Raw genomic sequence first — 17,490 nt, forward strand, 5'->3', positions numbered from 1 at the left:
ACAAAAAATAAAAAATTAAGTTGCAGTACTATAAGAGTAATGAACAGGTTGCTGATATTCTAACTAAGCCACTCAAATATCCAACATTTGAAAAGCTAAGGAGGATGCTTGGAGTTTGTTCTTCTCAAAGTCTTCAATGAAATCCTAAACTGTTTTCAACAGAAATTAGTTTAAGGGTGGATGTTAAGAGTTGTTAAGTTTAATATTTAGTCAATGTGTAGATACTGAGACTTGGTCAAATCAGTATCCAGTAATTTTAGTTGATTTGTTGAATAATAATCCTAATTTTTAGAGAGTTTAGTTTCCTTAAAATTTGCAATAATTGTTTTAGCACTATTTAAATTGTATTGAATTTCTGATGAATAATAACAACTCTTCAATAAAAAATTATCTTGTTGTTATTAATTCCATTCGACAGGTTTAACCAAACAAAGACAAAAGAGTTTTTTCTTTCCGATCCCCACCACCATATCTAATGTCCAAAGATAGTAGCCTCGTTATCAAAGGGTTCGAAGCTTTGGGGTAGATTTCAAGCTGGAGATGCATCATTTCATTTTTCTAAAAACTATTAACTACTTAAAAAATTATAGTGATAATAAATAATAAATAATTTTCTAGTTCTCGACAACCAGATGAATCTCGTACGTCACTTTCTGTTTGTACTTTAATATAAATAGTAATTATAAGTAGCTAAAAATAATTTTTTCCATCTAATTTTTATAAGTCATTTTTAATTTATACAAAGATTAACAATTTTTTTATTCATATTACTATTGTTAATTTTTTAATAGACTTTTTAATATAATGCATAACTATTTAAATATTAGTAGACTCATTAATTTATGTATAATTTTTAAAATAAAAATAAAAAATATATATTGAAACTCAAAAATTTTATATAGTAATTTATAATTTTAAAATCAATTAAATAGAAATTAATTATAATTTTTGATATTTTTTTAATTAACGCTTTCACCCCATTATTTTAAAATGGTGAAGAGTGAAAGATATAATATCAAAAGGAGTGAAAACAAAAATCCACTTCTCTTCTTTGGAAGGTAAAAGAAAAATAAAATTAGAATAAAAATAAGGTCACATCCCCATATTACATTTTTGCTTTTTATTTTAGAGTGAAGTGTCCGGCTGTTATAAAATAAATTTATATTTCACTTATCTGTAAAGTATTTTTTCTCCTAATTTTGATTATCTTTCAAACAAGAGAATTTTCTTTGTTTGAATGTAACAAGAGAATTTTCATTTCCTTATAATTCTATTTCTATTTTCATTCCTTTTTTCTTCACCTAATTTTTTGAATAAATAATATAAATATTATACTGAGATCATATTTAAGTTAAATATGAGAAATTGTATTTATAATCTATACTATTAATTTGAAATTAAACGATTACATTTTTTATTAAAAAATTTAAATAATAATAATTTTTTATTAAATAACAAATCTCAAACCATTAATTTAAATCGATGCTTAAGAATATTTAAATATAATATTTTATATTCAACTTGAATTTTGGAAATCATAATTTAAGAATTTCTCTGGAGATTTTTATTTTCATTTTCTTGATCAGCGTCATCAAATCCCTAATTTCCAAAGATCTCAAACTTTAGGGAAAAAAGAAAAAAGGGCAAAAAAGTCGAATCACAAAATTAAAAGACACTAAAAAATGAGAAAGAAAACACAGGGGGAGAGAGAGAGAGAGAGACTTTGTTGAAAAGAGAAAACAAAACAGAACCCCCAAAAATCTAAAATGATTAAACAGAGCTTATATCAGACGATAGATGTGCACGTGACGACAACCAGAATCCCCGACATCTCCCTCGTCAACACGGAATTACTGCCCCCACATTTTAAAATGAATAAATAAATAAATAGAAATTCAAAAACAACGTGGACCCCTTCTGCTTTTGCCGCTCTCTCTCTTTCTATATTTTTAATAATAAAAGCAGCCGTCGGTGCCGCCTCACCCCTTCTCTCAACCACACTTCTTATCTAGCCGTCTGATTATTACTAATTAATTAATATTTTAATTTTGTTAATATCTGTTCCAGAAAAGGACAACCAAGTACGCGTATCACGAGTAGATTTCTTATGAACAACACTGTGGGACCCACTACCTCTCTCCTCCATGCTTCTCATCATGAGGCCGCCCTTCTCTGCCTGTTTTCTATTTTCCTTTTTCTATTTTATAGAAAAAGAAAGAATATTATTTTAAGATTAATAAATAATAAAACCTGATCCACGTGTGAATGTATGATTTTATTTTTTTTTATTTTTTTTATTTTTCCCAAGTGAAGCCCAAAACCCAAACCTACAATTCCGGCGACATAGTCTGTGGCGACACTTGTACTCTGCATAAGCAGATAAGGTTTTACCATACGCAGCCAAATATTCCCATTTATACACTACTACATAACAGATTTCCTATTCTTTCTTCTTTCCTTTTAACTAATAATAAATACAGTTCTACGTTTCTGTTGCGCCCCTGCTTGTTTGGTTACTGAGAAAGTAGTCGGAAATCCAGATCTTCTGTTTGTTTATTTTTTTTCCTTTTTTTTTCTCACGCTTGTTTCAATCTGGGGAACATAGAACATAAGAAAAATTAATTACAGGGCATAGCATAACAATTGAAGATGATTTAAGATGGAAAGTACAGAAGAAATTCTTTGATTCCACTAGAAATAAATTTAGAACAGTAGAAACAAGATTCAAAGAAACTCGTGATTTCTTCTTTCTCTTGCTAAAAACTTTTGGGTTATCTCTTCTCTTCTTTATGTACATAAAATAGATATAATTATGTCAGATATTTTCCTTGCTCAACCAAAAACAAAAAAAGAAATTGAAAAGGAAATGCATAAACGACGGGCAGTGAAGCCAAAAAAAGGAGGACGATTTCGTTCCAAAAAATCCAGGGATCTTCCAAGAACAAGAAGCGGAAATATCAGACAACTTCTGCTGGAGGCATGTTGAGATCAAGATCAAGCGATAATCCTTTCTTGCAAGGACTAGGATAATGATCCTGCTCGTAATCAACCACAGATGACGAATCTGAATCACTCTGAGTTCCAGCGCCGCCGCCGCCACCGCTCACCATCACAGCCGTCTGATCAAAAATTTGCGTTTTGTGATTCTCTCCCCGACCCTGAGGAGCAAACGCATCAAAGAAAAATACCGGGCGCCCCACTGCCGCCAGTGAAATCCACGCGCCAGCAGATAAATTAACACCGTTGTGAAAGTGATGGCTAGGGATGTTGAGAGTGAGGTCAAGAGGCAGTGGGGCAGGAGAACCGGCGGGTGGTAGAGGCGGCGGAGGGGAGGATGACTCAACAGTGCTACTTTGGCTAGGACTACGCGAGACGGCGGCGGTAACAGAAGCAGCAGGAGCACCGGTGTTGAATTCAGAAAGCGAAGGGAAATTAGTTTTGGCCTTAGCACCACGGAACTCACGAGCAGCGGCATCATAAGCACGCGCCGCCTCTTCAGCAGTGTCGAAAGTACCAAGCCAGACGCGGGTTTTCTTACCCGGGTCACGGATCTCAGCGGCGTAACGGCCCCACGGACGCTTCCTAACGCCTCTGTAACGGATCTCTTTGGCGTTATAATTGGAATTGTGATCAGAGATGTTGTTGCTAGTGTTAGAATTATTAGATCTATCTCTCGGAGCCATTTTCGTCTCTTTCTTTTTTTTTCGTTTAGTTTCTGTTTGGATAGAGGGAAAGAGAAGAAGAAAAATAGGTTGGGTTAGGAAGAGGCAAGAAAATGGCGTGTTATATAGAGACTGAGAGAGGCCTAAAGGTCTGCTACTTTTGGGGGGCGATTGTTCTTGTGTGTTGTGTTGTTGTGGACAGTCAAAGATAGGAAACGTGGCTTCTCTTGCACGATCCACTGTAGTAACTCTACTCTCTAATCAGATTGTGACACGTTGCCTCTTTCCACCACAATTGAAATACCAAAAAATTGTTTTTCTTTAAATTTACCATAAAAGTTGAATTAAAGTGTTTTGCCCATTGATAACATACTAATTAATTTATTTATTTATTATGGTTTAAGACCGATTCTTCTGTCTCCCAATTTGCGATCTGCGTTTTTAGATTATAATAAAAACTTAATTTAAATTATGCAGTAAATTAAATTAATTGTTTGCTATAATTCAAAAAAGTTTGAGCATTTAATTTATATTTAATTTAAAAAATAATTAAATAAAAGTATTTATCTTTTTAATTAATTTATTTTACCAATACTTATTTTCTTTAATAATATTTTTTAAATCAAAGATTTTTTTGTGTTTAGAGGTATAATACGTTATATTCATATCATTTGATAAGATATTAAGATGATTTTATTTTACTATTTGTTTAATATAAGAATTTTGTGAATAATACTCTAAATTTAATGTATAAAATTATTTATAAGCAGAACCTATTATATTTATCCAAATACAAAAAAAAATCATAATTTAATTTATTTAATTAATATTTGTTCCATCAAATTGTTTTTAATTGCAGTTACCTTATTGATGTCTATTACATTGTTTGACGGTCTAATTAAGAAAAAGAAAGAAAGAAAGAAAGCTTTTTAAACATTATGCGTACACGTGTACAAAAGCGTGTCCACCAAACGCGCCACTCACGTGCTACTGCGGCTATAACTTTATTTAGGCAATTGAAAATATTCGGCTCAGTCAAGGAGACTTTTGACCACCTCGCCGCCATGCCGCAACTACAACAAACACTACAGCGCTACTTCAATTATTACTCCATCTTATACACCCACTCCCATCCTAAACATCATGCACCTTTCTCCATCTCCACCGACTTTAAAACCCATACGTCGCCCCATCGCCGTCGGATCATTGTGAAAAATGCGGGACCACTTGAATCCGACACACGCGGCGAGAAAGTGACAAATTGTTGGTTTTTGTTTCTTAAATTTCCCGATGACGTCATTCCAAGTTACCGTTTGTGGTAACCAACAAATGAGACAAGCGAACAGACGGCGGCACGCCCCACACACAAAACTAGAAATCCGGAGTTTTCCGTCTTAACCGCCGTTTAGGTATTAGCAGATAAAGCCGCCGCCTCTACTTTTGTTTTTATGTGTTGCAGAAAGCCGGCAAGTGCTTTAGTTTAATTCTTTTTATATGTTCTCTTATTTTTTAAGGGGTTTAAAAATAATTATTCTAATATGGTGTGCGTGTCAGTTAATGACGCGTGCCACGTTATGCTCCATTTTTGTCGCGGTTCGATCTCTCAATTTCCTGGAAAGCGGAAAAACTTCTAGGATGAGCCAAGGCGTTAGTGCCGCTTCAATACCAAAACACCGCTTTAAAGAAATGAATAAAAATATTTAAAACACTGGCGGTATAGTTTTAAATAGTAAGAATATTTATTTTTGAATTATTTCTTTTATATTAGATGAGTCATTTTTATAATAATATATAAAAAAATAATTATTTTTATTATATAATAACGTGTAAGGAGATAATTATTTTTTACTATTTCTATTATATAGACATATAAAAAATGATTCTATTACATGGTTCATGACTCTGTTGGGGCTTTAATAAATAGAGAAAATAAAAATATTTAAGACTTTTTTTAGTATGTATTTGAAATTGTGTACATTTAAAAAAATAAAAATATTCAAGACCTTTTTTTAGCATGTATTTATTATTTTGTACATTTAAATGATTATAGCTATTGGTTTTTTTATTTTAAATTTAAAAATGTAACATACTAGTTATTAAAAATATATTATAAAAATTAATAGGATAAAATGTTATTATTTTTTATTATAATTAGAATATTTTCATGTGTTCTTGATATATGTTAAATCTTCTATTTCATAAGATAAATACAGTAAAAAAAATTATTTAACTTTTTAAATTTGAAAAGTTAATTTTTAGTTACTATTTTATGTTAAGTAAAATGTAATATAATTTCTCATACATTTTATAAATTATTTTTAGTTTTTTTAATTAATATTTTTTAAAAAAATTAGAGCAATTAATACTTATATAAATAAGATAAATAATAACTAATAAAAGTTTATTAAATACGAAATAAAATATTTTGTTTTTCTTGAAAGTAAAAGTTTTTACAATGCATAAAATTTTTTATTTTTATATTTAGATTTTTTTAAAATATTTTTATCATAAAAATATATTTTTTAATAAAAATATTATTAAACTCTTGCATTTTAAAAATTCAGAAATATAATTGTCAAAAGAAAATTTTCTCATATTTTCTTCTCTAATAATTATTCCCTAGCATGTACATTAAAGCTTCTTTTGCTGGGCGTGATTTAACACTTTTCAGGAGTGACTCAACAATTCTCCAATAATGAAACATGATTTTATTAGAATTAATACCGCGTTTTCTAACTTTGTGTATATTTTAATGTTTTCTTTTCAAATAAATTTATAAGTTGTTAGTTAGTTTTTATATTCTTTTGCTTTTTACGTTTTTATCTCAACATCTCAACAGATTAGTAATTTTTTATTAAATTAATTAGTTTTGAATTAAATTTAATATCTACCTAATTTACATGGAACAAAAGTCTTTTGATTTGTGTGTTAATTTATATATTTTAAATTTAATTACATTAGGATTAAAAATATATTTAAATTAGGATTTTAATATTAGCCATTGTTTTATAATATTATATTATATATATATATATATATATATATATATAGTTCTCCGTACTGAGAACCGTACCAAACCAGCCTGTATTGTCTGAACTAAAAAACCGAAATTAACACTTATTTAAAATTTTATTTATTTATATATATAATTACTTTTATAGTAGATAAGTTCAAATTTTAAGCTCAAACTTAAAATCAAGTATAAAAAACCTTACCAAATATAAATCTAATAATTCTATTTTAATAAAATTTAAACTTATTGGCCAAATAAAAAATAGAAGTACTAAGTATATTTTATTACAATATTAGTTATTCACTAAATTTATATTGATCTTTAGCAAAATTACAAATCCACATCACTATCATTCATTTAATTAAAAATATAGAATCTAATTTTATTTAAAATCTTAATAATAAAAAAATTTATTCTGGTATCAACCAAATTAATTTATTAATTTATGATGATATAATGCTAATACGGTATTTATTATGTTTATAAAGTAATTTTTACTCAATTTGTCTTTTAATAAAATAATATTATATTGCATTAAAGGAGTCGGATGAAATGTATTTATCAATTGAACAATGAAATATTGTAAATATTCAGCTTGGTGGATCGGAACTATTAAATATACTTCTATTTAATATACAATTTTTTTATTAGCTTGGTGGATTGAAAATAAACTTATGTATTATGTAGTTATTGAATATAAGTATAATAAAATTGTAGTGATTTTTTTATTGTATAGTTGTAAATTAATTTTATTCCAATTGATTTAAGCTAAAATAATATTTTAATTATTTAAAAATAGAAAATTTTTGAATCTCCATAATCTTATACTGTGTCGTACCGTACCATCCGTACCAAATCGAACCATTCCATTATACTCAAATTTTAATACCAAACTGTCTTAAATTAGTACGGTACCTTGGAAATTTTTAAATTTCTGAATTTTTCTGAATCGTCCTCACCCCTAGTTTGTTTAATTTAATTGAGATATTTGCAGTTGGATATTAATATTGGTTTGTTATACTAATATTATTAAATGGGTACCTTAGCTGATGTCCTTTTTTTTGTTTATTATATTAATTTTGCTATAGTGGTTTTGCTGTTTTTATCGGTTAGATTATTGATTGCGTTTGCTTTTCCTTTTATGTGCTTGATCTTTTACTTGAATTTTTTAATGAATTTAAGATTCTTTGTCTGATTCTCTTATTCTATCTCTGTTTTGATTAGTATTGTTGAGATTTTGATATTTATGGAAATTATTTTGTTTATCTCAATTTTTTTAGTTGATTTTATTAGAATTAGGATGATAGTATAAATAGATATAATGGGTATTTGAATTTTTAAGTTGATATTTCCTTTTTATTTGTAGAAGGTCCAATAGGTCGTGAGCTACATAATAGAAGGCGACTATCTATTTATACTCGCCGTGCAGAGATGGAAGCTTACCTGGCAATATCACTTGAACTAATTCTAGATGTATTTTTAACTTGATATTCTAGACTTCCTTCAAAGTTGATTTTTCTAGATTTACGTTGAATCTCTTTTGATTTGACAAGATTTTTTAGTCACATCTTGGCTTGTTAGCAATTGGTATCAGGAAGTGATAATCCAAAAATGGAGGATGAGAGAGACAACGATGGTGGTGAGGTTGGTTCCCCTGCATCACAGGACCACTGTAACCAGGAGCAACCATTTAATTAGGAAGAAGAGTTTGAGAAGGGAGACCACCGTAATTCAGCTGTGGATGCAGCTTCATGCAATAATGTGGAAAAGGTCTTTTCTCGAATAGATTCTGGAATTGAAAACCACTCTTGGAGTTGGAAACCACTGATATTAATGCTGTTGTGGAAACTGAGATGGCAAAACGAGCGAAGGAAGGTGCTGAAGTTGAAAACCCAGTAAAACAAATTTTTCCCAAGCTTTGAGGTAAAAGATGCAAGGAAATTCTGTTGATCATGTTAAATTTAATATTCTTATGTTATTTAATTATTCATATATTCTCTTTCTGTAACTCATATTGTCATTAATATAATTTTCTATTAACTATTTTATTCAATAAAGGAACAATTAATAAAAGGGATATTTTATTATATTGTTACTTGTGTTTTCCTTTCCCTTTTATCTTATTTATTATGCAATTGTTAAATTCCATTCTTGTATAATCATTATTTTTTATTCTTTTATTAGATGATTCATATTTTCATTTTCTTTTTCTTTGATTATCATTTATTGTTTATCTATAATTAATAGAACTAGTCGTTTATTTATGGGTTATACGACTATTATTATTATTTTAATTATAAAATTAAATTGACATATATATTTACTAAAATTTTAAATATTTAATATTGATTTATAAAATTTTAAAAAATAATAACAAATTAACTATTTCTAAATATACTTAAATTTTTTAGAATTTAAAATATTATTAATGCATTAATATAGAGATTATTTATTAATTAATTTTGATATTTATATAAATAAAAAATTAATTTATTAGTTAATATAATATTAAAATATAATTAATATCAATTTAATTATGAAACTATTATATTAGTTAATATAATATTAAAATATAATTAATATTTTCATTTTCTTAGAATTAGAGTCAATATTTAATTAAGAATGTAACTTATGAATCAATAAATTAATAAAAAAACTATAAAATTATACATAAATTATTAGTTAATATAATAATAAAATATAACTAATATGCTATTTTTATGATAAAATTAGTATGATTATTTTATTAAAAAATTAATTATTAATTAATATAATATTAGAATATAATAAATATGTTCTTTTTAGGATCCGAGTCGGTGTTTAGTTAGGAATTTAACTTATGAATCAATAAATTAATATAAAAATTATAAAATTACATATAAACTTAGATCCCATGTGTCAAAAGTAAGTACACATATCAAAATAAAAATCTTATGTGTCAAAATTAAGCATACATGTCAAAAAGATTTTAGGTCTCAAAATTTTATTTATATATATATATATATATATATATATATATATATATATATATATATATATATATATATAATATAACTGCCATGCCCAATCTGGGCCTAACTATTTAATTTTCAATCTTTTATTTCCTGAACCGTGGACTCTAGCAACTCGAAGCTCTAACTGCTACTGCTTCAACCCTGAACCGACTCTTAAATATCCTGCATAGCGCTGGTGGAAAAAAAAAAGGGATGAGTGAAACTCAGTAAGAAAATAAACAAATAACAAAAAGGAGGATTTAAATAAATTCATACAAAATTATGCTATTCTTGAATACTTTTATGCTGGAGAAAATATTGCTATCATTCTGAATATAATATTGATAAAAAATATTATAGCTGGACAAATAAAATTTTATAAAATTAATTAAATAAAGAATCACTTCCATATGTATTCGAAACTGCAAAACCTTTTCTGATATGAAATCAACTAATTACATAACCTTGAACTAATTCAGAAAAATATTGATACTATATTGAATTCTGATATCATATCAAGAAAAATAGTAATAAATAAAATAAATAATTTAGTCAAAATCAATATACACTCATAGATATATCCTATTGATCTCTAGCAACTTTGGACACTCAGATATCTCACCTATGCAGATCCCAAGTGTAAATAACTACTTATACATGTATAAACAATAAGCCCTCAAAAGGCACCACCTAGCATACGCCCCAAAGGTAATGTGTATACTAAGCATTGTCCTAAAAACAGTATAATCTGGTAACACCCAATGTTCAAGATGTGATCTCATAGGTCACATAAATGAGTGTATACTCATTTATCTAGCCATGTATAATTATAATCACATATAAAGTTCTATAGAAAATATCAAAGTTCTAAATTGCATTTAAAACGCATGCTTCAGTAGTAATAATCTGACAAATCATAAGAAAATAAATATAATTAATAAATTATTGAAAAATATGATGTTATAGGTTTATCCACTCACACGTATGCAGGATTCGACCGACTATACCTTTACTTAATTTCTACTAATTTTCTTCGGATTGTTATTCGAGTGCACAACCTTAAAATTTATGCATAAATATATTTTAGAATTAATCTTAAATCCTATTTCTAATAAGCCTCAATTAACGTCTATTATTCTATATCTAAAATCTAATTCTAATCCTAATCTTATTTTACCACAATCCTATTATCTATCTATTATAATTAATTAATTCTACCAAAAACTCAGTAACACCTTTCTTATAAAACAGACTAATTTTTCTCGTAAAAAAGGTCCATAACCTGCAAGAAAATTCATACAACACAATCTATAAAAGTTTTCATCCAAAATTTTCAAACTAATAATTTTAGGTCAACAATCTCATTATCATATAGCTAATATTAATTCACCTATTTTCTCTAATCACGTAAATATAAATCTTACTATCTTTATTTAATTTAATTAAATATAACATTCTTCTATCATTATTATCAATTATTTACTAATAATAAAATCAGATTTAACTATACACTAATCACTTAGTTGAAATTTCAATTAAATATAATCAATTAATTACCGCAGTTTTAGCTATATTTTATTATTTATTAAATTATATCCAAGGTAATTATCTCAACCTAAAAGATATATGAAAAATATTTTTATTTCTTTTCATTGAACTGTTATTTACTTGTTAATTTTTTTTTAAAATATTAGAAATCAATTTTTTATTTGAAAAAATATTTTTCATTTCTTGAATTGTTATTTACGTCTTGAGAAAAATCTAAAATATTAAAAATAAACTTTTATTTTCGATTTTTTTAATGTTTAGATATATTTTATTTTATGCTTCATTGTAGTTTTTTTTATTTGTTTTGTTGATGTAGAAAATTAATAAAAAAAAAAAAAAATTAAAGTCATGATTGTAACTAGAAAGTAATATATACAAATTGTCATGCTATTAGCATTAAAAAGTAACTCAATGACTATAGAGAATAATAAAATAATTTAACTAATTAAAAAGTGTCAAAAAGATAAAAAAGTATGTCAAAATATTAATTTTATATCTTTTACTTTAAAAAATTTATTATTCTAGAATATATATTAATTAACTATTTTAAAAATATATAAAAACTTTATAACAATTTATAGCAATTTACGATATATGTAACTCTTATTAAACTTAGCTTATAAAAGTAAATAGAACTTAAAATAATTATAAATTAAAATATGATAAATAATTTAATAATGATAAAAAATAGTTTGTTACTGTAAAGATTATTATATTTTCTAGAAATTTATATTACTATTGCTTTTTATAATTTGATTTTTTTAATTTGAAAAATTAATTATTTAATTTAATAAATAAATAAATGATAAATAGATATTTCAAAACAGATAATAATTATATAATTTTATAAAAATTTTAATATTTGAGATGTCAAATATATTTTTAATTAATTTAAAAATATATATAGTTAATTTTTATAAAAAATATAATCAGATTAATAATACACTGCAATTTTTAAGATTTAAAAAGAAAAAGAGAAAAGAGTATTAAAAATGTAAGAAAATATATTTTTTGATAAATGATTATTTCATGTCAATTTTTCATAAAATGACTTTTTCTGTGAATTCGTTGATATTTTAGAAAAAATACTTTTATAAGAAAAACAAGGAATTTTTATAACTCATTTAAAAATGTTCCAGATACCTCAAAGGTAACTTTTGTTAATAACCCTATGATCGAAGGACATATATTATTAAAAACTCTTTTCTTCATCTCCGTCTCTTTACAGAGACAGCTTCGCGTTACTACTGGTGCATTGATTGCCTAGGTAAACATCTTTCTTTTTGTTCGGTTATAGTTTCTGTCTTTTGGCTTTTGCTTAATGTGTATGATAGTATGCTCTTCTTGTTTTTGTTTGGAATGATAATGAGATTATAGTGATATGAGGGATTTGACGAGATTAACATAAAAAAATATGTGTTTTTTCGTGCATTTTGTGTTCTTCATACAGATTATTTTGGACTTTAGAAGGAATCAAATAGAAATTATGATCTTTCTTTTTTTATTTAATAATATTGCTGTGGTTGGTTTAGACGTGGGGGTGTACTACTTTCTTTCTTGAATTTTGGATGATTTTCAGGCTAGATTTTGTAGCTTTAATTTTTGATGATTTTCATTTTTTCAAATTACTTCGTTTCAGGATTTGGTACTGGGTTGTTGTAGTCTTTTATGTATTCTGTTTCACAAGAAAATTAAAGGTAAGGAGATTAATTTCAGTTGCTAGGAAGTGTTTGCACCCTCTTAATTTTGTTTGCTTGTTACATTCCCACCACTTGAAAATTCAGAACATGCCTCTCATATCCCAACAGTTGAGATCTATTTCCAGGAAGGACTTCTGTTGGAGGTCCAAGTTTTATTTCCCAACCAAATCCTTAGAATGTCAGTCCTCCTTTCTTTGCATTGACTTCCTTGGCATCCTACACAACCGAAATCATGCGGCGAATTACTTCTCAAATTCCAAGTCCCAATTTAAGGTGTTTTACTTTGTTCACTCAGTCGCAAAATCCCACTCACTAATTGAATTTCAACAAGAGCCACCTGGTGAATTAGCACTTAAAGTTCAAAACGTCCTCAAGAATTATAGAGACAGCCCGACAAGGAAGATTGAGCTTGCTCTCACCCAATGCAACCCCACTGTGACTGAGGATCTAATCTTGAAAGTACTGAAGAGGCATCGATCTGATTGGAAACCAGCTTTAATATTCTTCAATTGGGTTTCTAAAGGAGGTAAAGTCCTTATGGGGTCTGGTGCTTATAATGAGATTCTTGACATTCTTGGAAAAATGAGACGGTTTGATGAATTGAGCCAAGTGCTCGACATAATGTCCAAGAGAGAGGGACTTGTCAATGAGGAAACGTATAGAGTTCTAGTTAATAGATATGCTGCTGCACATAAGGTGGAGGAGGCCATTGAAATTTTCAATACGAGGAGAGATATAGGGCTAGAGATTGACTTGGTTTCATTCCAGAATCTTTTGATGTTCTTATGTAGGTATAAGCATGTACAAATTGCAGAATCTCTTCTATATTCTAAGGGAAAAGATTTTGGCATGGATATAAAGACTATGAATATTGTTCTGAATGGGTGGTGTGTGTTGGGAAATGTACATGAGGCAAAGAGGTTTTGGAAAGATATAATTGGGTCTAAATGCAAGCCAGATTTATTTACTTATGGAACTTTTATAAAAGCATTAACCAAGAAGGGCAAGTTAGGCACAGCCTTGAAAATCTATCGAGCTATGTGGGAGAAACAGTGCAAACCAGATGTGGTGATCTGCAATTGTATAATTGATGCATTGTGTTTCAAGAATAGAGTTCCTGAGGCTCTGGAAGTTTTCAGGGAAATGAGTCAGCAGGGCTGTTTACCAAATGGGGCTACCTACAACTCGCTTATTAAGCATTTCTCCAGAATTCGGAGGATGGAGAAGGTTTATGAGCTTTTGGATGAAATGTTGGACAAGAAGGGGAGTTGCATGCCAGATCATATAACTTTCAACTACTTGCTCAAGGCATTAAAGAAGCCAGAGGAACTGCCTTTGGTCTTGGAAAGGATGGAGAGAAACGGATGCATGATCAGCACTGACACATATAACTTGATCTTGAGATTGTATGCAGACTGGGATTGTGAGGAAAGAGTAGGAGATACTTGGAACGAGATGGAGAAACTTGGGTTGGGACCTGATCGACGATCCTATACTATTATGATTCACTGGCTCTATGAAAAGGGAAGAATTAATGATGCTTTGCATTACTTTGGGGAGATGACCTCTAAGGGTATGGTGTCAGAGCCTAGGACTGAGATGTTGGTCAGTTCCATGAATATGAAGTTGAAGGACAATGATGCTGAACAAGGGGAAAAAGATGCAATTAATGGTGTGAAATCATTAGGGTCCATGCATAAAAGGAGAAGGGAAATAAGAGTGAGGTAATCTAGCTTCAATTTTCTAAGTTTTATCAAACCCATGTGAAAGCCTCTGAAAAAAATTTAGTTGAGGTATTTCAATTCGGATATATTGAATGCTTGAAGATAGGGAGTTCTGCATTTATCTTTGAGTAAACAACACAAACTAACCTGTCTCACTTAAAATTCAGTAAATTTCTCCGCATAGAACGTACTAGCATATTGAATCTATGATGTCAATTAGTTTCTTATGAATTCAATCTTGGGTGATATGATGTGCAAGAATCATGTTATAATTTTGACTTGGAGGGTGAACAAGAATTTCAGTGAATCATACTGCAGAACTATTTCATCAAAGGCTCAATTCTATGATGTTCAGGACATTGGATAACATTTTGTGATCTGAGTCCTTTGTTTTCCTTAGTAACGCTGAAACTTGGTGGCCATACTTTGTGGAGTAAGGGAAGTTAATACGAGAATTCACAGAGAGACACCATTCAGGATAGTTTAGTTCAAGAACATATTGTATATGGATGCCAAGATGAAAAAGGAGACACATTTTTCAACTATTTAGTGGTTATTAATCGGCATATCAATTAGGGATCTAGAATGAGTCTCATATCATTGCAGTTGTTTTATCATTCTTCTAGAGGTAGCTTTAGTTTTAGTGATTTCATCTTTTCAAAAGTAAAATCGTTTTTCAGGATTTCAATATGTTGCTATTTCTTTCTTTAATTGGTTTCTACGTATCCATGTAAATGGTTTGGTTTGACTTGACTTGCTTGTTTTGTTTGATATTATTTGGCCAAAAGGCCAACAGTGAAAATAAATAAATAAAAAAGCCCAGTCGATTACATGAAAATGCCCACTCAATTTTTGTATTGAATTTGTGGTCTGTTATGTTGTAGTTGGAATAATTATTGAGCATCCTGCATAGAACAGATCTGCATGTGTTCCAAAGTTTATGGGTCTGGTTAAATGGAATGTCATTTGAGATATTCTCCTTTCCTTGCTTGTTGTTGCTGTATTTGTCATTGTTGTCATTATTGGTTCTGTACTGTTCTTACTCTGATTATATTGATGCTGAAGTTGATGAAGATTATTGCCTGAATTACTCTAGTGCCTGAGTTACTCTGTCTACTCTGTGTTTTAAAAGTGCATTATCGTATACATTTGACAAGAGAAGGTTAACAGGTTTCCATCTCCCTCAGATGATGAAACAGGTTGTTGTCTTCTTCAGATGATGTGGTTTATATAAAAGGTGCAACAGTTTTTATGAATTCCATGAGATTTTTTTGCCATAAACATCGCCTTCTCTCCACTTCCTCTGCAACATCATATTCGTTTCCATGGATATCTCCTCTGCAATTTTCAAAAGCAGCTCCACTGGTCCCAGATTCTCCAACAGAAACCTCAAGCACTCTTGTTGAAACTGGGAGGAAATGTAAGTTCATCTCACACGAGTCTGCCATAAATTTGATCAAACGTGAGAAAGATCCACAACATGCATTAGAAATATTCAACATGGTAGGAGAGCAAAAGGGTTTTAATCATAACCATGCTACCTATTCAACCTTAATCCATAAGCTTGCCCAAACTAAGAAGTTCCATGCTGTTGATGCACTTCTTCATCAGATGACCTATGAAACTTGCAAATTTCATGAAAATATCTTCCTCAACCTTATGAAGCATTTCTACAAGTCATCTTTACATGAAAGAGTGCTTGAGATGTTCTATGCTATTCAGCCGATTGTTCGGGAGAAGCCCTCTCTCAAAGCCATCAGCACGTGTCTCAACATATTAGTCGAGTCAAAGCAGATTGATTTGGCCCAGAAATGTTTATTGTATGTCAATGAACATCTGAAAGTAAGGCCAAATACCTGTATTTTTAACATCTTGGTTAAGCATCACTGCAAAAGTGGGGACCTTGAATCTGCCCTTGAAGTCATGCATGAGATGAAAAAGTCCAGGAGATCTTATCCTAATGTGATTACTTACTCGACTCTGATCGATGGGCTATGTGGAAATGGAAGACTTAAGGAAGCAATTGAATTGTTTGAGGAGATGGTGTCGAAGGATCAAATATTGCCTGATGCTCTCACTTACAGTGTTTTGATTAAAGGCTTTTGTCATGGGGGAAAAGCTGATAGGGCCAGGAAGATAATGGAGTTCATGAGAAGTAATGGCTGCGACCCAAATGTATTTAATTATTCAGTCCTGATGAATGGATTTTGTAAGGAGGGAAGGTTGGAGGAGGCCAAGGAGGTTTTTGATGAGATGAAGAGTTCCGGTTTGAAGCCTGATACAGTTGGGTATACTACACTGATAAATTGCTTTTGTGGGGTAGGTAGAATAGATGAAGCCATGGAGTTGCTTAAAGAGATGACAGAAATGAAGTGCAAAGCTGATGCTGTTACTTTTAATGTGTTACTTAAGGGTTTGTGCAGAGAAGGTAGGTTTGATGAGGCTCTTCGGATGCTTGAAAACCTAGCTTATGAGGGTGTCTATCTGAACAAAGGAAGTTACAGGATTGTTTTGAATTTCTTGTGCCAAAAAGGCGAGTTAGAGAAGAGCTGTGCGCTGTTGGGTTTGATGCTCAGTAGAGGCTTTGTACCCCATTATGCAACTTCAAATGAGTTGTTGGTTTGCCTTTGTGAAGCTGGAATGGTAGATAATGCTGTTACAGCTTTGTTTGGATTAACACAAATGGGGTTTACACCAGAACCCAAGTCTTGGGCTCATTTAATTGAATACATATGCAGAGAAAGGAAGTTGTTATTTGTATTTGAACTGGTTGATGAGTTAGTTGCAAAAGAAACTGGAAAATTCCACCATTTTGATATCCAATAATGAAAATATGAACTTCAGTTCTAA

General features: G+C 29.5%; 3 protein-coding genes across 4 annotated transcripts; 2 read left to right on the plus strand and 1 right to left on the minus strand.

Annotated features, from left to right (window-relative positions):
- Positions 1–2,667: 2,667 nt before the first annotated feature.
- Positions 2,668–4,021, minus strand: LOC8289742 (ethylene-responsive transcription factor 4). The gene has a single exon (XM_002532204.4). The coding sequence runs from the start codon at positions 3,681–3,683 to the stop codon at positions 2,958–2,960; it is 726 nt and encodes a 241-aa protein (XP_002532250.1). The 5' UTR covers positions 3,684–4,021; the 3' UTR covers positions 2,668–2,957.
- An 8,322-nt stretch (positions 4,022–12,343) lies between these two features.
- LOC125368604 (putative pentatricopeptide repeat-containing protein At3g15200) lies at positions 12,344–15,977 on the plus strand. Of its 2 annotated transcripts, none has more exons than XM_048379253.1 (3): positions 12,344–12,483; positions 12,856–14,640; positions 15,811–15,977. In XM_048379253.1, exons 2-3 carry the CDS (start codon positions 13,004–13,006, stop codon positions 15,872–15,874), a joined length of 1,701 nt encoding a protein of 566 aa, XP_048235210.1. In that variant the 5' UTR covers positions 12,344–12,483; positions 12,856–13,003; the 3' UTR covers positions 15,875–15,977. The 2 variants fall into 2 exon arrangements, with proteins under 2 accessions (XP_048235210.1, XP_048235211.1); XM_048379254.1 differs by having other exon boundaries at positions 15,828–15,964.
- On the plus strand, positions 15,892–17,490 carry LOC8289740 (pentatricopeptide repeat-containing protein At5g18475). Its single transcript, XM_025159643.2, has one exon. The coding sequence runs from the start codon at positions 15,892–15,894 to the stop codon at positions 17,464–17,466; it is 1,575 nt and encodes a 524-aa protein (XP_025015411.2). The 3' UTR covers positions 17,467–17,490.

This window comes from Ricinus communis, chromosome 9 (assembly GCF_019578655.1).
Source record: "Ricinus communis isolate WT05 ecotype wild-type chromosome 9, ASM1957865v1, whole genome shotgun sequence".
NCBI lineage: Eukaryota > Viridiplantae > Streptophyta > Magnoliopsida > Malpighiales > Euphorbiaceae > Ricinus > Ricinus communis.

Bases quoted from the DNA above. Each gene is read 5' to 3' on its own strand.
- LOC8289740 (XM_025159643.2), top strand. From the start codon at position 15,892: ATGAATTCCATGAGATTTTTTTGCCATAAACATCGCCTTCTCTCCACT.
- LOC125368604 (XM_048379253.1), top strand. From the start codon at position 13,004: ATGCCTCTCATATCCCAACAGTTGAGATCTATTTCCAGGAAGGACTTC. The intron at 14,641-15,810 runs GTAATCTAGCTT...GAAGGTTAACAG, and splicing joins AGAAGGGAAATAAGAGTGAG to GTTTCCATCTCCCTCAGATG.
- LOC8289742 (XM_002532204.4), bottom strand. From the start codon at position 3,683: ATGGCTCCGAGAGATAGATCTAATAATTCTAACACTAGCAACAACATC.